Source organism: Melampsora larici-populina (genome assembly GCF_000204055.1).
Source record: "Melampsora larici-populina 98AG31 unplaced genomic scaffold MELLAscaffold_26, whole genome shotgun sequence".
NCBI classification, from domain to species: domain Eukaryota; kingdom Fungi; phylum Basidiomycota; class Pucciniomycetes; order Pucciniales; family Melampsoraceae; genus Melampsora; species Melampsora laricis-populina.
In genome coordinates, this window is record NW_006768790.1 from 440,768 (window position 1) to 463,859 (window position 23,092).

At 43.0% G+C, this 23,092-nt stretch overlaps 3 protein-coding genes across 3 annotated transcripts; 2 read left to right on the plus strand and 1 right to left on the minus strand.

Annotated features, from left to right (window-relative positions):
* Positions 1-8,726: 8,726 nt before the first annotated feature.
* Positions 8,727-9,848, minus strand: MELLADRAFT_107955 (uncharacterized protein; the record flags this gene model as incomplete). Its single annotated transcript, XM_007411718.1, has 2 exons — positions 8,727-8,820; positions 9,520-9,848. 2 exons carry the CDS (start codon positions 9,846-9,848, stop codon positions 8,727-8,729), a joined length of 423 nt encoding a protein of 140 aa, XP_007411780.1.
* A 3,957-nt stretch (positions 9,849-13,805) lies between these two features.
* On the plus strand, positions 13,806-14,498 carry MELLADRAFT_107956 (uncharacterized protein; the record flags this gene model as incomplete). Its single annotated transcript, XM_007411628.1, has 2 exons — positions 13,806-14,091; positions 14,335-14,498. The coding sequence occupies 2 exons, from the start codon at positions 13,806-13,808 to the stop codon at positions 14,496-14,498; spliced, it is 450 nt and encodes a 149-aa protein (XP_007411690.1).
* Positions 14,499-20,934: 6,436 nt separating this feature from the next.
* Positions 20,935-21,516, plus strand: MELLADRAFT_107958 (uncharacterized protein; the record flags this gene model as incomplete). The annotated part of the gene is made up of 2 exons (XM_007411629.1): positions 20,935-21,019; positions 21,275-21,516. 2 exons carry the CDS (start codon positions 20,935-20,937, stop codon positions 21,514-21,516), a joined length of 327 nt encoding a protein of 108 aa, XP_007411691.1.
* Between the last annotated feature and the right edge of the window lie 1,576 nt (positions 21,517-23,092).

Consider the following 23,092-nt stretch of genomic DNA (forward strand, 5'->3'; position numbering starts at 1 on the left):
AGTGGCATTTGTACTCCATCAAAAGAAAACAGTTATATGGAACGACATGTTGATTAGTAAATCTAAATCCCTGGTTTATCCAATGTCGACCGTTATCGCGACAACAATATGGGGGATACACATTTTCTTGAAGCAAAGTTTGGGGTTGGAAAGGTTTAGGAAATTTCTTGACACAATTTTTTTCCTCCTTGTTCCAGCATGGACTCTTGAATCCGGGCCCACAAGGACCACGTAACATTGCGTTTGTGACGAGTTGGTGCAATAGAGGCTCTTCCACAGGGTCAGGAATTTCAGCACAAACAAGATTGTCTACATCCTCAACCGTGTTGGGGGTGTATTGTGATGACAAAATTAAAATGATATGCGCGTGAGGAAGGCCTCTCTTTTGGAATTCAATAACATAGACCCACGATACAACTTGGCCAAGTACGTGGTGAACTGTTAAATCTTCCATGACTTCATTTAGCTTCATTTTGAAAACCCTAGCAACAATGTCAGGCCGGTCTGATGCGGTCTTGTCATACTTCAAAGCATCTATAATTTTGGGCCAATCTGGATTTCCGGTCATGGTCAGGAAGAGAGACAGTTTCCCATATTTTCTGCTCAAAGCAATTGAATCTAGGTATAAGCCTCTCATATGCCGTGGACCACCAATAAAAGATGCAGGTAGAACGACTTGGCGCCCTACAACCTCAAAGTTTTGATCCAGGTCTGGGACAATGTGCTTGTTCTTTTCCGCTTTCATCTTATCTTGATTCATGTCGAAATAACAGAGTCTCCCCCTTTCAACACACAAGTATAAGTCTACAATTAACTCTTGAAGTAAACTCCTACAATGTAAAAGGGGGGAAAATGTATTTTTTCTTTCAAAGAGGAGCCACGCAAACCATTGTAAACTCGATAGTTGTTTTTTGGAGACTGCAAGAGGCAACATTAGTTTAGGTCAGGCAAGGTAATAGGAGTAAGTACCTTGTTCTTCCATGTCATCCAATGTTTGCTTATTGATAGGCTTCAATTGTCTGTAATGCTCCAACCATTGTTGAGCTCCATCTGGGAAACATAGGACATATCGCATTGGCAAGTAACCGGTGTGCATATCATTTATTGGAACTAATTCACCATCTTGCCGCTCTAGTACAAGTTTCCTTTCATTTCCTTCAAGTGATCCGTTTCCAGGAACCACCATGCCCACCTCATCTACCATTGGAAGATTTTAGCGCTTGAGATCATGCAATCTACCAGACTTGATTGACTTGACAACTATCTTTGCACCTTCATCCCGCTGAAGAATTTCCTTGGCGTTCTTAAACAATTTTGCTCAAGAATTACGTTTGTTTATATCGGATTGCAACTGGAGAAGAAAGGCGTCATCGAGTTCATTATTATAATGCTTTTGTTGCATTGCGGCTTCCTCCGTACCACCATCCCCAATGGTATAGATTTGTGAGAAACATGGATCATCATCGCCTACCGTGTTGTAGGCCGGGGGCCTGGAGGGGAGGTCTTCATTGAGCAGGGTCCTCTTCTACTTAGTTAGATTGCAGTGTGAGGATTGATACATGGAATACAACAGGTCTAAGTAAAGGAATGGAGAGGCGCATGCGTGTGCTGTGCGCGCGTCCATGCCGTGCAACCCAGTAACACAGCTTATAACATTATCCCCCAATTAACGCCCAAGCTCCCTCTTGTTGGCTCTGCATTCTGTCCCCGGGGAGCTTTAAAAAAAACCACATGGGAAAAAAAGCTTGCCCTCTACATCCTCCTTGTCCTCTTGTAGTTAGTTGCAGCGTTTGGAAATGCTTTGTCAAATTTTTTCCTCAATTCCTGGCAGTTTGTCAAATTTGCCGCTTTCTCCCATGAGTTATGTTTGTGACCAAAGCCTTTCCAGCTGACTAAGTACTCAGTTGTCCTGTAGCGTTTTCAGCAGTCTAGAAGTTCTTCAACTTCCCATTCTTCTACTCCTTTGCCTTCTATTGTGGTTGATGTTGGTATCCTTCTTTCTTCTATAGTGTCAGGTTTGAACTTTCATAGGACTGAAACGTGGAAAACGGGGTGCACACCCTTCATTGTCAGTGGTAATGTAAAATTGTACACGGAATTAGAGATCATTCGAAAAATATTAAAGGGTCCCAGCCATCTGTGTCCTAATTTTGCGCTGGGTCTTGAGGTTGAGATGTTCTTACTATTCAGCCGTACTTGATCTCCCACGTTCCAGTTTGGTGTTTCTTGCACATGCCTGTCGAAATTTTGCCTCATTGCTTCCTGTGCATTTTTTGAGCATTCTGTTAGTTCCACTTGAACTTCTTCTATGATTTTCAACCGGTCTTCCACTATAGGTACACATTGCTCATTCAGAGGTACTCTACCAAAGTTTGGGTTATATCCATAATTTGCTTTGAATGGCGAAACTCCCATGGACGTGTGGTTGTTTTTGTTGTAGGCAAATTCGGCCATAGGGAGTAGTTGTTCCCAATCGTCTTGTTGGTACTGAACAAAATGTCTGAGGTACTGTTTTATTGCCTTGTTGACTATTTCTGATTGCCCGTTGGTGCGAGGATGGTATGCCGTGGACAGGTGCAGTCGGATACCTAAGTGTTTGTCCAATTCCTTTGTGATTTGAGATATGAAGATGCTGCCCCTGTCAGAAATTATAGTCTTAGGGGTGCCGTGCAATTTCCAAACTTGTCTCAAGAGCAGGTCAGCGAGTTCTATAGCCGTCATGGTTTTGTTGCAGGGTATGAAATGACTCATTTAGGTTAATCTGTCTACTACGGTAAGTATACTGTCTTTACCATTGGACAGCGGTAGGCTAGTGATGAGATCGTAGGAGATGTCCGTCCAGGGGCCCATTGGTATAGGTAGCGGCTCCAATGTAACAAATGGTTGTTGATTGTATGGCTTGACTCTCTGGCACAAGTCGCAACCGTTGACGTACCAGTTGACATATGCCTTAAGAGAAGGCCACGTGAAGCTTTGTTTGATTAAGTTCAGCGTCCTTGATCTTCTTGGGTGGCCTGCTAATCTGCTGTCGTGTCGGCTTTTCAGAATATGAGCTTTGATGTCTCCGTTGTTTGGGACTTCTATCTTGCTGTGATTATAGATAATGCCATCTTTCATTGTGAATTGGTGAGTGTTCTTGAGTTTTCTTGCCATTGAATTGTTGAGGTTCTCAGTGATATCCTTGAGGCAATCATCTTTGGGTGTGTGTAACCTGATGAGTTCAATAATGCGTTCGTCAGTTAAAATCTCGTCATTTTCAGCCTGAATCTCTTGAATCCCGGTTGCTCCCAATACATCAACTTCAAACCAGTGCTCCGCGTCCTTCAGGTGAACTGTCTCGTCTTCTAAGAATGACTCAAAAGTTGCTATGTCTGTTGTAAATGTGTTGTTGTCAATGTTCTCTGGGCGAATCAGTTGTCCAAATGTCATGTTCTCTTCTTTTGATGGCTTTAAGTCCGGTCTTCTCGACAACACATCTGGCTTCTCAGATTTTCGGCCTGGTCGGAATCTGATGAGGAAGTCAAAACAGCCTAGTATCTCCGCCCATCTTGCTTGTCTTCGTGTCAATTGTTTTGTTGTCATGAAAGTTTTGAGATTCCGGTGATCAGTGTAAACAATAACCTGTAGTCTGTTGGGGTTACCTTCGAGGTAATGCCTCCATTCTTTGAAGGACGCAACAATGGCAAGCAGCTCCTTGTCAAAAAATTTGTAGTTCTTTTTGGCTTGGATCAAAGACCTAGATAGGTATGCAACTGGATGAATCTCTCCGTCCTTATCACACTTCTGAGACAGTACTGCTCCTAATGCGAAATCGGAGCAGTCGCATTCAAGGATGAACGGACGGTAGGGGTTGGCAATTTTCAATACCGGGGCTGTTGTGAAAGAGTTCTTCAGGGAATCAAAGGCGTCCTGGCATTCACTGCTCCACACATAAGGCGTGTTGTGTTGTGTCAGTTCGTGGAGGGGTCTTGTCGCAGAGAAATGATTGATAAAGCGTCTGTAAAAGTTTGAGAATCCAATGAATCGTTGGAGTTCTGTTACTGTGAGGGGTCAGCTACTTTCTGGCTGACTCTTCACTAAAAAGAAGTGTATAAGGACTAGGAAGAAGTCTTCACTGGCACACCCAAGTGAAGACTGCAGTTAGTTGACCTCTAAAGAGAGGATTTGATGCCAGTGGGATGGCTGAGTAATCCCTCTAAGGATCTTACTCAGAGCTCTGGTTGATCTTACAACTCTGGAGCCTGCAGCACTTTAGACTCTGAGTATTCAGAGGTGCCGCGGGGTACTTTAGACTCTTTTGAAGAGGAACCCTTTGTAAATTCCAAGCTTGTTCTGTTAGCTATTAATCCCACCAGCTCAGAACACCACTTGAGGTTTTACAATAACCTGAATAAAAGTAGAACTATGATAATCAAGATACAACAATATCACTATACTCAATATTCTTGGTAAAGAATCAAGTAAAATGTGATGAGGAGTTGTGGTATGATGTGAAGTTGGTTCTTCTTGCAAAGTGGGAAGAAGAGGAGTTTATATATTCTAGACCTAGGCGTCAACTTGTGGTTGGCGCTTAGGTTTGCTTTTCTTTGAGTTAGGTTTGGGTTAGGTTTGGGTTAGGTTTATTATTACTGGTTAAGTCATAATAAGGCTTGTTACTTAATTGACTCTTGAAACTGAGCCATGAGTTGTAATTCTTATGGTTTTAGACAAGTTTCATATATTTACGTATGTATTACATATATTTACATGTGTGTTTGTTAGTCCGTGGTCCTGTACACAGGGCTCAGGGCTGACAGTTACATTCCGGAGAGCCGGTCACTCACTAACTGCCTTAACCTTGGAAGGGTCCATTTGGATCTTGTTGCATGAGATTAGCAGGCCTAAATATTCAACTTCTGATTGCGAGAACTCACATTTCTCCAGCTTCAACCATAATTGATGCTTATTGAGAACTTCCAGTATACCCCTTACCCCCTCCTCATGATCAACCCCTGGTTTGGTATAAATCATGAGATCGTCCAGAAAAGCCGCTGTATCTTGACCAATGCGCCCTAGTAAGATGTCTTGTATGAAATATTGAAAGAATGGGGGGCGCCCGTTGGTCCAAAGGGCATGGTGAGTGGTGCGAACTGTCCTTCTTTACATATGAATGTTAATTTGTCCTCGTCACCTTCCGCAACTCGTAGGTTCCCGTAGGCATTCCTTAAGCTTGGTGAACCGGTCAGCGTCGAGTAGGCTGTCGACAAGTTCCATTGTCGAGGGCAATGTGTACTTGTTTTTGACAGTCTACACGTTCAACTTGCAATAGTTGGAACAGGGCCTCAATTTACCGTCCTTCTTCCCTGTAAATAATACTGGGGCCGCCCACGGTGATGTGGTGCCTCTAATAGTTCCGTTTTCAAGGCCTTCTCTGATCATTTCTTTGAGGGTGCTGACCTCGGCGGGTGATAGTGGTATTATTTGACTAGCTTGAGGTTGAGCATCAGGTACTAGATCCACTCAAAAGTCGTATTTGCGTCGAGGAGGTAGACCTTTTGCCTTCGATTTTTGGAACATGTGGATATACCGGTGATAGTATGAAGATACCAATTCCTCAGCCGTGGATTTGGGTGTCCGGCTGTTCTTCTCAGCAGCAATTTGTGCCAATGTTGACCAGGAAGCGTTTGCTAAATTAATTGAGGTGGTGTTGCTGTTGTTGTTGGGTCTGTCTGAGACTGATTCATGGGATGAAGAGGCTTGCCAGCTGATTCAACAGATGAATGAATTGGGACAGGATCACACTCACATTGCGGGGGTGTTAGTGTACTGTCATAGGTACGCACCCCCTTGCCAAGTTTCCTAGCTTCCCTCACAGGTTCCTTCTCCTGGTTAGATGAGGGTGTTTTTGGATCTGGCAAGGCTGATACTTCAGCCGCAGTGTTTTCTCCCTGATTACTTGTGGTGGTCTTCTTGGTGTCCTGATGTTTGTCAATTATATGCTGTTCTAAGGGGCATATCAACTTGCCTACTGTTTCATGGTTTGAAGGCAAAAAAACAGGATCATGCTCACATTGCGGGGGCGTTATTGTACTGGCTATAGTACACACCCCCTCGTTGGATTTCCTAGCTTCCCTCACGGGCTCCTGTACCAGGGTTGGCGAGGGTGTTGTCGGGTTCAACAAAACTGCCTTCACAGTTGCAGTGTGGATGTTGGTCATAAGTTGGTTGGTCTTGGTCTTCCAGTCAATAAGGTGGCCGTGTTCTTCTATCCAAGGCATTCCTAATATGCCGTCGTAGGTGTCTTTGACTCTTGCAATGATGAATCTTGATGGTTGGTGGTCGTGGTCAATGTAAAGGTCAATCTCATACACTGATCTGCTGGTAGATCCGTCATATCCTGAGACTTCTCTCTCAGTGCTCATGCAGTACTTAATGAATCCAGCTTTCGTGGCTACGGATTCACCTAATACGTTATGAGTTGCTCCCGTGTCAATCAGTAAGGTGACAGGAATTGTGGCAGTTGATGTGGCTCGGGGGTCATTAAGGACGGATAGGGTAGTACACGAAAAAACTCTGGGATCTATTTCATTACGCACTACAAATTTGCTTGCTCCTATCTCCACTTCCTTAATTTCACAAATATTGCTCAGAATGGGCAAATCTTTCAATTCTGAGCACCTCCATTTTTTGCCTGATCAGCTCTACTGCCGCTATCATTATCTTCGATCTTCATCCTAGCCAACCTCTCTTCTAATTCTGCTATCCTTGCCTGACCCCTCCCTTTACCCTTTCCACTACTACTGATCTGCTTTGGGCATTCTCTAGCAAGATGACCGTGTAAGTTGCATTTGAAACAAAGCCCTTGTCTGAGTCGTTTAGCGCGTTCTTCATCCGTAAGATAAGCTCGGGTCGCTGATAGGTCCATGGCGTCAGGTGCTGGTTGTGCTGGTTCAACTACGTGGGCTTGGCGGTTAGAGGTCTCTTGGACACCGGGCATCTCATTTTCGATTTGAATGGCTAGTCGGGTTAAGTCTTTGATTGAGTCGAATTGGGTTCTGGCTAGTACAATCGCAAGTCGGACATCCTTCTTCAAACCTTGACGAAACTGACTGATTAGAGTGGGTGTCTCCCATCCGGTGTCTCCAGCGTGAAGGTTAAATTCATGGACGTAGTGAGCAACGGATTAAGTTTGTTTCAGTAGTCAAATGGCTTGCTCGGCTTTGCTGTGTTTTTCGGTATTGAAGTACATGGCGCCAAAGTTTTCGTAGAAACGGGCGTAAGTGACTCTATCGGCTGTGGCTTTGTCAAACAGTTTGCGAATCAAGGGTTGCGCCCATTTGCTTGCGTCGCCAGTGAGGTATGATAGCACGAAGACGAATTTAGAACGGTCGGAAGGGAATTTGGTGGCGTATGCCATCATATACAGTCCCACTTGGCTCGCAAAGGTTTCGGCTGCCGTGCCGCGTGAGCCGTCGAACTTGTCTGGTACCAAGATCTTAGGTAGGTCAACGGGAGGGTTTGGGGTTTGAACGGTGGTGGTAGGATGTTGTTGGAAGGTAGGTGGGGGAGGAGGAGGTGGTGGTGGGGCCGAGGTACTTTGAGTACCTTGGGTCTGATTCAATCGTTTGGATTCGATTGCGGTTAGTCGTTCTTTGGCGTGTTGCCGTTTGCGTTCCACTATAGCTAGTTGGTGTTCAGTGTCTCGGCATCTGAGTTTTTCTTCTTCTAATACCGCTGCAAGCTCTGCAAACTTAGCTTCAAGTTGTTCCATTGTGGCGCAATAAGGTTTGTCAATTTGGTAGATCTGATATTCAAGGTTTTATTGGGTTTATGATTTATCAATTTAAGCTTTGTCGGTTCTGAGAACTTCGGTTCTGAGTTCTATCTGATGATTTGATAATGATTGATCTTTGGTTTCTGGTTTCCCGCTGGACGTCTGGTATTAAGAAAGACACTGCAATATGTTGTAGGCCGGGGGCCTGGAGGGGAGGTCTTTGTCGAGCAGGGTCCTCTTCTACTTAGTTAGATTGCAGTGTGAGGATTGATACGTGGAATACAACGGGTCTAAGTAAAGGAATGGAGAGGCGCATGCGAGTGCTGTGCGCGCGTTCATGCCGTGCACTCCAGTAACACAGCTTATAAAATACCGGCAACCCTGAACCCGCCCAATGATGTAGCTGTCCATTAACACGGAAACTGTAAACACCTTTCTGACCACGCACAGACCAATTGTGTTTGGCGGACATAGAGGTGAATGAGAGAACATTAATGTAATCACGAATCCAATATCGAGCAGCAATGGCATCTGTAACATGTTATGTCATTTTGCGTAAGATAATTCTGGTTGAAACAAGATTATGCAAACCAGGATCCATGGAAGTTAACAACCAAATAATTGATTCGGGAGGGCTGCATTGGGGAAAGTAAAAAATTGGAAGCATTACTTGGCCAGTTTTGCAACAATTTGTATATTCATCCTTGTTGTTTTTCTGATACCTTTTAGTCCTTTCTTTCCCCCATCTCAAGGCACCACAGGTTGCACAAGACCTTTCGCACTTGCCAACGTTAGATATGCGGAAATTACCAAATTTTTCCTTTAATGCTTGTTCTGACCTAGAGACTGGACCTCTTATGATGGAGTCCATGATGAAACAAATAATGTCGACAAAGTCCAATTTTTCTATTATTATAACATTGTGTTGAAAGTTGTGTTTTTGATGAAAATTTGATGAAAAGTTAGAAAATGGTCAAAGGATAGAACCGTAGCCCAACATCAAAACTTCTTGGCTGAAGGTAGAGCTTTTGCCATGGAAAGAAACTTTTGGGGCAAATGCACTACACCTATTAACAATTGAGTCACACATTTTATTGCCATTTTGGAACGGTAGCCTTTTCAAATAACCCTTCATCAGACATGATGAGCATTTGTCGATACCCCTCCATAGCTGATGACAATGTACGATGCCATTCTCGTGCCTGAGTAGTTTCCCACATATGTAATAAGCATATTTTCTCTACTTTTTACGCATTATGAAATGTGTCCTGACCTTTTCACCACTTTTCGCAAGGAATAAGGGGTTGCCAGGATCAAGAAACTCTGCTAGTGCCAATGCGAAGGGCTGAAACGCAATGCTGCAGAATTTCCAAAGGATGTGAAAAAATCAAAGGAGTCGGATACTGATTGCTGAGACTGGGACATCTGGGGTACCACTGATATAACCAGCATAGATGAGCCTTGCTTGATCATTCGCGTAGCACTTGCAAAACAGGATTGACCCCTGCTTGCGATCTGGGGTTACAAGGTCAGTGTATATATATGTTATATATGTTATGTACAACAATGGTGACTCACAACAAAGATCCAAAACATCCAAAGTACGTGGGGTACCTTCACATTGACATGTCTTCTTGAAGTCATGATCAAATAATTGGTTTGACCAATCACGTGTTAATCACTGCAACTGAAGGTAAGCTTGGAACATGGCAGGGTGTTGTTTTTGCCATTGCACTTCTTCATGGGCCCTACGACCGGAGTAGAACCCCCTATTCAGAGCATGTATGGCATCATCATCCACCAGGACAACTTCGGGAGGATCCATGGAGGGATCAAGAGGCGGTGCATTCATGTGATCATCCATTTCGTCGTTTGGGTCATTGTTGTCGTCGTCATCAAGTACTTGAGTGGGATCAGCGATTGGTGTGGTGTTGACGGGGACTTGAGGTGGCCCCAAAGGCTCTTGACCATGCCGTTGCAGCGTCTGCTCCCGAGCTTTACGTTTCAGGGCCAGCACTCGAGCGTCAAGGGGGTTTTGGGGGCGCTGATTGAGACTTTCAAAGGTGCAAGGGCGATCTTTCTTCTTGTTGGCCATGGTTGCATAATCTAGGTCGGGTACTTCAGTGAAAGATTAGTTATCAGTGACGTCTTGAAGGTTTCTTGGTGAGGAATGAACTACGGTTTGGTATAAATCGAACATCTTTGGTATGAATGGAATGGTTGCTCTCTTTTAATTCACCCCCTGATTACAATCATAATAGTATCTTTTGGCCAGGGGTGAACTACCATTTCATAATGATTTCATCATCCCCCACCTCTGTGTATTTCATCTAAGCTAAGATCAATTGGGACATCACTGAACTAAAAAATGACACTGATGTCCCATCGGGCGTTTGTACTTGTCAGGATGCGAATCCTTTCACACATGAAGTATCTTGATGATCACGCTGAATATTATTGAAGATCAATCCTCATGATGAACAGTTTACATCATGATTCAGAGAGTCTTTTCAGATTATTAAACGATGTAGAAGGGATGCAAGAATCTGTAGATTAGAAATTGTTTTCATTTTTTAATTGAGTAGACGGCATTTCATGCTGGTGATGTTGTTGGCCGGTTTTCCCTTGGGTTTTTGTGGTTCGTAATCATCACATAATGCTCATATCTCCCTCAATTTTTAACAAAACATCAAGGTTCCACAATGAAAGTTATTGGAAATTACATTTTAAGTAGAGTTTTATAGCACTTCGCAAGGAACTATCCAACTCTTGATGCTCAAATAAAGGGTTGCGTGCGGTTCTGCTTCGTGGTAATTGTCAACCAGGCCTTACATCTCACTCAATTTTTGTTCTACCTGCAGGGTCAAATAATCAAAGTTATAGGAAATTTCATTTTACCTAGAGTTTCATAATACCAATCATGATAATGTCCAAGTATTAACGGCCATGTATAGGACTTTGTAAAGTTAGGGGGGGTAGTACACGGCACAATGTTTGCATATCTCAGTCAATTGTGGTTCAATGTGAAATTGAGAATAATAAAACTTCTGGTAAAATGAATTTTAACCATAGTTGTATAATGCTCAAGAATAAGGTAAGCACTTCCTGATGGCGTAATAGAGGGCTATGAGATGTCTGGGGGTGGCTTCCAATGTCACAAAACACGCATAACTCTTTCAATTTTGCCCCAAACTAAAAATTTCAATAATGAGATATGTTCTAAATGGGAATTCGTTTTCCATTTATTAAGAGAATTGTTTGTATAAACACTGTCTTCTCACCCCTTTGGCCAACTGAAAAATATTGCATCATTTCAAAATGGCCATAACTCGGCAACTTTTTGCATTTCGACCTCAGGACCTGTTCCAGTGAATTTTTATGGTGATTTTAGGGGGACTTTATTAGGGAACTTTTGGGTCTTCATGACTTTGAAATTTCTTGAAATTCTGTGTGCAATAATGACCATATTTGTCATTTTCACGTTGATTGGAACAACATAACACTCATCAAGGAATTTTCACTGCATTTCAGGAAGTTGGAAAGTTGTTTTTATTCATTGGTGGTACTTTGTGGAGAGTCGCACATCAAAATTATCCCACAATACTTTACCACCACTACTTTCTGAGGGAATTACCTGCTTTAATCCCCTGAAGCAACCAGCTTGCTGCATTAACCTTGTCCCACTGAACTCAGAGTTTACTATGATGCAGGAAGTTTGAATGATTTTATTAGTCATTTATGGTACCTGGCAGATATTTCTACATCACAGATAACCCATCTGTCACATTATACACTGAGTTATGAGTATATTTGTGGTTTGATTCAGGTGTAGCACCCGGGCGCTCCATTAACCTCAACCTAGTAAACTCTTACAATATGACACCTTTTGTCAAAATTATTATCACAAATATATATATATTTCCGCACTTGAACAACTCACATTATATCAACCATCATTGATCTATGATAAGTATGGTGTGGACTATGCTACTTTTGTGCAACTTGTACCACTATCAGTCAGTTCTACCCCATAATAACACTTTGGTCCAAAGTGTTATTACAATCAGTTATGCATTTCTTGATGTTAAAATTTAAACATTATAACATCATACCAACATTATTTCATGATCAGGATTGTGTGGACCATGCAAGTTTGGTGCTACTTGTACCATGGGGGCACATTAACCTTTCAGCCAGTAAACTCTACTGCAATCACACCTTTGGTCAAATGTCTTGATATAAACCCCATATTGAATCTGAACATCTATCATTGATCCAATATCTAATTCTACAATTTAGAATTATTCTAACTTCATCAGGATTGGACCTATAAAGAGTGAGATTTACAGCTTTGGACCTATAGAGAGTGGGGTACGGTCAAATGTCTTGATATAAAGCCCATATTGAATCTGAACATCATAAAGCCCATATTGAATCTGAACATCTATCATTGATCCAATATCCAAATCAATGATTTAGAATTATTCTAACTTCATCAGGATTGGACCTATAAAGAGTGAGATTTACAGCTTTGGACCTATTAAGAGTAGGGTACCCTCTAATCCCACTGATTATTACTTGTCAAATTACTTTCTCTTGCTGTCACTAAGTCTGTTTACACCGTGCCCAAGGTGTAAACAGACTTAGTGACAGCAAGAGAAAATGTTTGTGGTAGTCAGGTGAAAACACTTGCCATACTACGAGAACTATGTACCTTTAGTTGACATGCTCTCTTTCCTGCACACAGGATCAAAGCTCAGGGGGTGGTACTTCGTGGGGCACACCCCAGCAAGGTCCCATGAAAATTGGACCCTGCTGGGGTGTGCAAACCCCACCAGGAAACAATTTTTGCGTTTTGAACCAATGAAACACCATATTATCTATGAAATAATCACCTGTACAATAAATTAACTTCCTAGGTAGGACAGATGTATTCGATCATGTCAACAGATGCCACAACAGATCAAACATTCGATCTATTGAAATATGAGAACTTCTAGCGTCGATGTTGCGTGTATTTTAGTGTACAAGGTATCAGTTTGACTTGGACCTAGAATGTCCTGACGCGTCACACGTCGGTAGTGTCATACTGTTACATGTATGTCTTTCCCAGGATGCAAGGGGAACCACTGGTGAGTTCTCTGCAACCAAGGACATAACTAGTTGATCACTTATCTCCTTATAAACTAAATACCAATCAGCGCTTTCGTTTGTTCTCCTTCTCATATCTAATCATCCAAGCACAACATCTTACATTCATCCCACTCTGTGTACACTTTCATCTGGTTCCTCCCAGCTTTTAATCTTTTTCCGGTCATTATCACGTCTTCCAGCATCTTCAGTTGCTACATCCTAGAACCTCCCTTGCATGCTTCGGACCGAGTTCATCGCGACACCAATTCAGAAGCTAGAAGGGAGCAACATAAGGGTTGCCCAATTGGATCTTGCCAGAGCGTATTTGACTGTGATTTAGCATTGTTGTGATGGGTAAACCCAAGTACAAGTCTCCAAGTACTAAGAAATCACGTCTTAATTGTTCGATTTCGAAGCATGATGAACGTGAATCAAGACTACCCAATGCATGAGCTGCGAAGAAAGCCGAGCTCACCAAACGATATGGCCTTCCACCCGACGCGAAATTCCTATTCTTCAAGAAGGGTCGTCGATTTGGCCAGCCCCGCTTCAGCTTATCCTATGGGACGGTGGTATGCCTGGATCTGGATACATCGGAACTACTTCTTGTTGTACGATTTGTGGAGAGGAATGCAAACAATCAAGAGCTCTTTCAATCATACAATCATTCTATCCGCACCGTTTACCAGCATTCCAAAGCTAGAGGCGAAATCAAGATCAACGCGGCAACTTACCGAGCGAGGAGACAAGGTCGTAAATTTGGAAGGATGCACGCTGCAGGCTTTCGTCCGGGATATGAACCTGATGTGAAAGGAGGTGAGCAGCCATTCTCATCATCATCTAACCAACCACTGAACCTCATGATTGATTTACAGGACAGTATACGTGGAACACAGCCACAGCCTCAGACCTCTAAAAGATGGAAGCTGACCTGAAGCGCCAAGGCAACCTCCCCCAAATCGAATCCTTTTTTGCCGAACAATTCAGTGGCCTCTTGTTATCCGCCTTTGAATCAAATGCTACAATTGCTGCACGAGTTCAAGCGCCATCTTGGGGTAACGATTCCTTCTATGTCTCACCAAACGCCAAAGTATTTGGATCGAATATTACTGTCACCTTTGACAAATTTGCAAACAAGAAACATAAGGATCGAGATGCATCCAAATATGCATTTGGCTTTTTTGGTTTGGTCGATGGATTGACCGGTGATCTTTACCAACAAGGCTCATCAGCACCTTGAGGTGATACCATTGGATCCCGCTTTGTATTGGACGACTACAACTTTGACGTTAATCTCAATGCCTGTGATGGGGTTATCGAGATGGTGTGGAATTCACAAGTTCACCATCACACAACCCCTTCGAGAACTTATAATGCCAGCCGTGCACAAGTATCTCCGGAGCAGGCTGAAATAACAAGATTCGCTTGCTCTTGTCAAATTTCTCAAGCGCTGGTTGACCGAATTGATAAAGTGAGGTGTTTGTGTGCGGAGATGGGTGAAGAAGACTGGATATCATATAAGTCCTCTGTTTTGACTGGTTACAAGGAACAGGCACATAAAAAGATGAAGGCTTTAGCTGTGAAATTGGGAATATGGCGTGATGACTTTTAGTTTCATATTTTTTGTATCTTGCCAACAAAAAATTTAACCCGTTTGTCTCATCATAACCAATCCAAAACAATGGTAGTGTTTTATATTGATCATTTATATACGTATATAGCTATGTGTTTTCTTATTTGCCCAAGCATATATAATTCTGCTTGCTCTGTCGTGCAGAAACCGGGTGTAATCTGTCTGATTGTGACTTCACCATCATACGGATTACTGACAGCCAACTTATAATGTGGACGTGTGTGGTGTCCACTACTTCACAGGTGCACACATTAACACGCTCACCAGTTCACAAACTCACAAACTCACAAACTCACAAACTCATAAGTTTATAACTGCGCCTGTAAAGTTCACAAGTGTGTTTGGGGCCAAGTTCACAAGTAGGGCCTTCACAAGATCTCAAGTAGTGTCTTCACACTTTCACATGTTCACAAATGATGCCTTAACAAGCTCACACCTTCACAAGGACGCTTACGCCAAGTTCACACGTTCACCAGTCCGGCAAAGTTCACAAGTGTGTTTGGGGCCAAGTTCACAAGTAGGGCCTTCACAAGATCTCAAGTAGTGTCTTCACACTTACACACGTTCACAAATGATGCCTTAACAAGCTCACACCTTCACAAGGACACTTACGCAGTTGTGGACATGGACAGCACTTTCACCAGGGCACAAGTAGTGCCTTCACAAATTCACACGTGCCTTCACAAGTTCACACGTTCACCAGTTCACAACGTCACACGTTCACACGTTCACCAATTGACCTGTACATGTGTACAGTTGTGGACGTGCACAAGCGTACGAGGTCATGTTTTCATGTTCACAAGTTCACCAGTTCACCCGTATTTACAATGGTAAGCTGAGGTCAAACTTCACACCACACAAGTTCACAATGTGAACCCAAGCCTTCACAGCTTCACAGCCTCATTTTTGACTACTCGTTGACTTCACACTTTCACAAGGTCACAACCCCATTTCTTTGACATTATGGCATGTAACAAACGATACGAGAGAACAATACATTCATAATAGCTGGGTTTCATAGTTGTCACTGAGTCCGCTGGACATTCTTTTTGATCTTAATTTGTCTAATATCATCTTGACTCTATACATCTTTGGAGTTCCTTGTAGACTTTCCCGGTTTCTTTGGCTGTTTTTGATTTTCGACATACATAGCAAATATTATCCCAAAATCCAATATGTTGATGGTAACAAAACTTGGCCAAAGGACTAAACAAGAGAACAGTCAGTTTAGCATTCTACGTAGACTGTGAAGTTCTTACCCGGCGTCATCAGTTTGGCCTGTCAAAGGACTGGTCTCAAATAACAAAGGATGGATATGAGTATCCAACTTTTGTTCTTCCATAGGGGTGTGCCTACTTAGGTCTTGAAGGTCAAAAACACGTCGGAGATGATCGCCAAAGTTCACTCTAAGCTCAGACTTAGGTTTGAGTGTGGAAGAAAACGGATCACTGTGGCAGATGACTTCATGGTGAAGTCAAACTCCACATCTGTTTCGTCTAGTTTTGTTTGTGAGTCTCACCAGGGAATATTATCCTTGAGCTGAGCTTTATAAATAACGTTAACATATATATATATATATTGGATTTCATGGCTACATACAATAATTTTATTCACTACTGGTTTGCAAACCTGAAGATGAAGACTCGCTCGTTTGTGAATCTTGAGACTCTGAATGACTTTCAATTTCAATGATGAGGGGTTCGTAATCATCTCCACGCATTTCATCATGTCTTTGATATCTTTCTTTTCTGAGCTGCCTGGCTAGTATCGAAAAAATTGCCTGGTTGTCTTCATATAAACATGACCATGCCGATGACGCTTCATGGTGTAAGGAGGTCCATTCTTCAGATAAAGTTGGTATTGGGAGAGAAGGCGATAATTTGAGTTTGACGGATACGTAATGGTTAGTGCGGACATGTGCCATCACAATTGGTTTAATTTGAGGTTGTCGGGGAGCAAAAAATGGGTATGTGGTCGACGTGGCGGCATCTAGTTTGGTATAAAAGAGCACGGGTTGCTGGTAGGTATTGGCAATGAGTGCCATTCCACCAGGCATAGGATAGTATAGGTCTGGCCCTGCTGTGTCGCGTGGGTTTTGGAGTATCTGGAGGAATCTTGTAATGGTGTAATTCGGGCAGAGTGTTGGAAGGTGTTGTTTGTACCATTCGTATCTGGATGTGAGCTCAGCTTCCATCTCCTTGCGAATGATTATTCGTTCTTCTTGTGGGCGTCCGAGAGAGATAGCGATGGAACGAAACACGCATAGATCATCGCCAAGGACATCTGTGACGTCAATTAGGAAGGGGTGTATGTAGGAAGGGAGTTCACCTATACAAGGGATAGGCTACTATCGTGGGACGGGTCACCATGGGACAAGTGATCGATTGAGACAATTCATTGACGCATACCTGTTGTGACAAGCTACAACTTGCTGCAGGATCATTCTCTGGGTATGCGGAGCCGGGTTGCGACTACAAATTATATACATGTTTGAAATTAAATTGGGGATAATTCATTCACAGATCGAAATCAGCAATTAATTGAGATAAAAACTTACATTAGGAAGTGGAGCTGTGAGATCAAGATCTGAAGAGGATCGTGACATACTATTAGGCTTTGAGGGAAGGCTTGGAATAATGGTAGATGGTGGCTGGTCGGTTATTGTAGGCTGGCCTGTAGCGGGAGGTGTTGTAGTAGGTACGTCGTAGGTATCTCCTGATTGACACTTTGCTTTGAGGCGTGCTGAGACTGGACGCTTGCCGGAACGGGAAGCTGTAGCTGTAGATGTTTCACCATTGACAGGATTGACAAGTTTGGCAGCGGATTTGTGCTTGCCTATGTTTGTCACAGCTTCTTTTGCAGGTTGGGCTCTGTCTTTGAGTCGAGCTGAGGATCGAGCAGCCGGAGGTTGAGCCGAGGCCTTGCGCTTCTTGTCCTTCTTTGGATGAGACGCTGGAGTAGGTTGAATATTTTCAAGTGTCACTGGTTCATTTTCTTTGTTTTTGTGTCGACCACCTTTCTCTTGGGGCTGTGGTTCTTGTGAGTTGGCTGTATTACGATTGACGTCTCCTACATTTTCAGTTGCATTAGGCGATTCATCTTGTTGTACTTGGTCAGTTATTTTAGGCAATTCATCTTGTTGAGTAACATTGTTTGGACATTCGAAATCCAAAGGTGGGGGTGTGGAGAATGTGCATGGCTTTTGTGTTTGGGGTGGGGATTTGGTTGTTTCGTCGTCGATGGCATGGCCTATGGAAGTGTCGAAAAAAACTTCACTGCCAATTGGTGATAAGGTTGAGGTTTTGTCAGCTTTGTCTTCTTTTGGGGCATCGCGTGGTAAGGAAGGAGGTGGCTCTTCATTGGTCCGGTCCAAGGAAGAGCAAGGAGGTGTTAGAATCATCCAAAATCGATTTGATCCACGATTGAACATGTCATATGCTCACCTTTGCAGTCAAAGTGGTAGGTAACAATTCAGGTACTGGGGATCTTTCAATTTGAGGGGAAGATTTTTCAGTGAGGGTAGCAGCTTCTGGATGATGATGATGATGTATGTTAGCTGATTCACTGCCAATTGGTGATGTCGTTGAGGTTTTGTCAGCTTCGTCCTTCTTTAGGGGGTTGCGTGGTAAGGATGGAGGTGGCTCTTTGTTGGTCTAATGCAGAGAAAGGAGGTGATAGAATGATCCGACATCAATTCATGTCACGATTAAAAGTGAGATATGCTCACCTTCGTAGTCAGAGTGGGAGGTAACAAGTCAGGAACTGATGATCTTGCTATAACAATTTGAAGGGAAGGTTTGTTGGTGTTTGTAGCAGCTTCAGGGTGATGATGTATGATAACTGATGAGGCGTCGATTTTGCTGGACTTTGGTTTGTGTGTGTTAGTAAGGTCACCCTCGTGAGGGTCAAGAGTGTGTTTGGGCGTGTTCAAATGGTCATTTGTGATTGTGTTCAATTCAGCAAGCTCTAATTCCTGCTGAAAACTATCAAGGAGTGAGTTGCGGGTAGCTTTGTCTAACCTTTGCATGCGTGTCATGAATAAGTTCATCTGCTCGAACATGGTTGGGGCAATTTGTGTGATTGGGGCAGCTGGGGTGATGTGTACAGTTGGAACAGTTGGAACGGCTGGAGCAATCGGTGTAGCTGGAGTTGTGATTGATGGAGGAGGAGACTCGATGATGATAGCTTCTGATTTAGGTTGGGCTCGGCGTTGAACGGAAGGTCGCTTATGGATAGGTTGGTGATCATGACGAGGTTCATGGACTGTAAATGTGCATGGGGCATTTTCGGAGGTGCGAGTGGCTTGAGTGTAGAATGGGCATGTGCCAGGTGATGTTTTATGTTGAGTCCGGCCTTTGAAACATTTGAAATCTACATAGGTTGGGCGGGAATCAAGAATCGAGATGGTGTAGCCTAGCGAGACGGTATGTTTATCAAGGTTTTTGATGAGATCTTCAATGTTCTGAAAAAATCCAGGTGGTGGTGGTGGTAAATTCATGTTCAAAGGAGGTATGAGCTGCTGAGTGCTAGGGGGGTGACCATGATGAGAGTTATGAATGGTAAGTGTCCATTCTTCTGATTCTGAGTCTAACTCGCATGTTGCTTTGGCGTAAAAGGGACAGGTTCCTGGATTTTCTTTGTTTTGGTATCGACCTTCGTAGCACTTGTAATCAATGAAGTGGGGACGAGAATCGAAGATCGAGATTTGGTAGTGAAGTTGTGTGGTGAAGTTGTGAATTTGTGTATCTGAGGTTGAGTGCATCTAAGCCATTGTGAGCTTGTGAGTGGCTTGTGAACGGTTTGTGAGCGTGAAGTTGAGGGGAACTTATGCTATTTAGATGACGCCAGATGCATCCCATGCATCTGGGATACATCTGGCAGTGCGAACAGAGAGACTGGGATGATACAACATGCTGTATCTTCGGGTCGGGGCCGAAGTTTTAGTGTACACAAGGTGTGGTGTTTTATAATTCCAAGCTCTCTTCACATAGCAACTTATGCTGCACAACCCAATCATGACTTGTTTATTCATTTTATCGGTCTATGTAAGTTCATAACGTGGAGCAAAGTGAGTCTTCACTGTTGCCTACGATAGAATATGGCCGTATTTCAGTTTCATGTCCCTTGTTGTATAGGCCTGAGCTAGGCATGATTCAACAAGTACAAATATCACTTGGGGAGACATAAACAGGAAGTGCTGATAACCCAAGTTGAGTTGTGAATGCTTCGCAAATCGTCCTGTAGACAGGGAATTTACAAACAAGAACGGAAAGCGTTCAGAGACTATGGGAGTAAAAAACAAGAACGGAAAGCGTTCAGAGACTATGGGAGTAAAAAACAAGCGGGGACGCCTGCTTTCATTTTACATACTCAAGTCTAGATCTGAATATGGCGTCCAGTATTCAAAAAACTGTGGTAAGCATAGAGAAATCAAAGTAAGGGAATAGACAATTTGTTTTGATCTTGCTCAACAGCCCAAACTAAATAGCCATCCACGTCATGTGGGAAATAGGACCAAAGAACGGGATAAATACGTTTATACTACGTACTACCCGAACAACTGAAGCAAGCTCACGAAACTGTATATACCGTGCCATATATCAAACATGCATTCTTCAGTTAACTTGTGAGAGACGTCATTATATTCAGTGCTCAATCAACGGCATAATTAAGGATACAATAGGAATCTACAATCTATCTCCCGCACAAAGATTGCAGTCAAACAATTGGGTAGTGATCAAAGTAACGCACTACTATCGGTAAGGCAGGCGTGGTCTATAGTTGATCGCAAGGTTCTACGGCTCTCTGTTAAAAGCCACAGGAAATTTTTCCAATGCAATTCTAAATCAATTCACCAGAAGCTGTGTTTGCAACTAAAAACATTCTAAAACGGGCAAGAAGTCTATAAAACTCAAAGTAAATAACAAGGAGGAAGGAGGTACACTTGTGTATGGCATTGCACCAAATTTAAAAGGAAATGTTGACTTGAACACAGATACCAATAAAGGAGGGAATCTATAGGTGAAGATGACAACAACAACTAAAACTCAAAAGGTGTACTATTCTTGCAAATCACGCATGGTAAATAAAACAAGTTACATAATTGTCTTGCCTTTCTTGATGTTTCTTCCCAATACTGATTTGTTGGGTACATCGGCAGGCAGGAGATGTTTTTGAATGGGAGCGGATTTGCTTTCGGTTGCAACATTGGGCTTGCCTTTTTTGAAGCTGAAGAGAGGCATGATAGTTAGCTGCCAAACAAGGTATGATCAGCTCCAGAGTATGACAATGCTCACAACTTGCCCCTAGGTCTCCCTGAGGGCATTTGTACAATGTCTTCAACTTTAACAACGGAAGACAATTCTTTGGATGATTCTTGACCGCTGGTTAAGTTAATCCCAGTCACCTACAAAGAATGTGTGGTTGTGACGCAGGCACAAGGATCAAGCGTGGTCTATTTCATAGGAAACCAGCGGATGCCCTGACAGCACATAGTTGTCGTCAGTGATGAGTAATCACTCAAGAACGGTTGAGCGCACCGACTTTTGTCCCGAGAAGGGACTTTCCTCAAAGAGGTTATGTCCCCCTCTCACAAGTCCCTCCCGCGCTCACAATTCTTCTGAGAATCTTCCACCGCTTCCTCTCGCCTCCTCATCCGCCTCAGTTTCTCTCTCTGCCTCGTTGTAGCACTACAAGCCTTTTTTGAACTGCAAGCCTTTATCAAACAAAAATGAGATCAAATAGGCAAAACCTAGGTTTAAGACCAGAATATAGTCCAGAACCAACACAACCAAACTCAGACATGTTAGTTCTGGATTCAGATGGTAATTGGAACATAGAAAATACTTTAGAAGAAGAAGAAAGAATTAGAAATGAAGATGAAGAAGAAAAACAATTAAATGAAAAAGGAAATAGCAGTGAAGCGATTGATGATTCAGAAGGTGAAGAAATTAAAATAGTGAAGAACAAATCAAAAATTAAGGACATCAACTGGTGATCAGATGAAGAAGATTCTTCATCATCAGGTTCAAAAGACAAGTCGATAAAGTTCAACCAAAGTAAGCAAAACATTTCACAGATTTATTCCGAACAAGTATCTAGCAAAGCTTTTGAACAACAGTCATGATATATTCCAATTATTCTGTGATTTATTCCAGGATGTAATTCGTGATTTAGTCCGAATGGTTCTCTCTAGAAACAAAAGAATATCATCTAAAAATAAGAATCTGATGATTGACGATTGGTGACGCTGGAACGAGGAATCAAACATGTCCATCCCAAGTCTATAAAGCTCTTAGGAACACCGGAGCGAGGAAGACAACCACAACCTGCGAGTGTCACTGCCAACATAGATGCCTCGGGTTGCGGAATCCGAGGCATCATTGGAGGTAAAACCTCGGACAAGGTCTGTCCAAGGTTTTTGTCCAAGGTAATCTTCTGCGCTGGGAATTGCCTTGGATCAAAACCTCGGACAGCTTCTGTCGGAGGTTGGTAATCCAATAATACCTCGGATTGAAAAATCCGAGGTAAATATGTTGGTGGTGTGTAATAGGAGACTGTGGCAGGACGTGATTAGTCCTGCCCTGGATTAGCTGATTAGTCTTAGATGAGTCTGAGTTCTATAGATGACTCTCTCTCCTCTTTTCCGTTACTTGATAATTTGAGATTCTCCTCACACTCTCACTGTTTCCTCTTAAGACCTCTTCTCCGCCCGTGTTCAAGAGGAGATCCCTCCGAAGAGGTTCTCTAGGACTCAGACTCATCTAAGACTAATTAGCTAATCCAGGGCAGGACTAATCACGTCCTGCCACGGTCTCCTATTACACTCGCAGGCTGTGGTTGTCTTCCTTGCTCCGGTGTTCCTAAGAGATTTCTAGACTTGGGATGGACATAATCGATTCCTCGTTCCAGCGTCACCAATCCTCAAGTAAATTATGCATCAAGTCTAAAACTTGATATTCAATGATGTTCCAGTAGTCTAGTTATATAAGTACAGAGTAGCGTACTCCGTGGGTCTTGAAGATCTTCTTTCGCTCCTTCACTGTCTTTGCATCTCGAGCCTTGCGTGCCCATTGGGTATGCTGGCACCATGTACGAGGCGGCCATGAAGTTTTGTCAGGGTTGTTGATATCTTTCTTGGTGAGAAGGCAAAACGAACAAAAGAATGTAGCCATTGCACTAGGGAAGCCAAGGCATTGGCGGAGAGAGGGTATATCAGCTACAAATATCAATAGCGCTGCTCATATAAGGCGTCCATTCTTGTAATTGTGAGTCCGAGAGATGAGCAATCCAGAAGACCATAGCGATTGAAGTTCCGTGACAAGTGGCTGAAGTATCCAGTTCATCTGCTCAAGAGAAGGCTCGCAAGGCCCAGGCACAATTCCAACCACAAAGATGTTTTCAGGTTGATGTTGGAGTTCAGGAGGCAAGCCAAGACAAACTAATATAACAAAGGTGATTGGAGTGTGATGTCCACTTTGCTTATTACCAAATGGATTGATTGCATCAACAAAGAGAGCAAATGTCAAATGGCTAGCGTTCGCCTTAAATTGTGTCCCATCAGGACCAAGAAA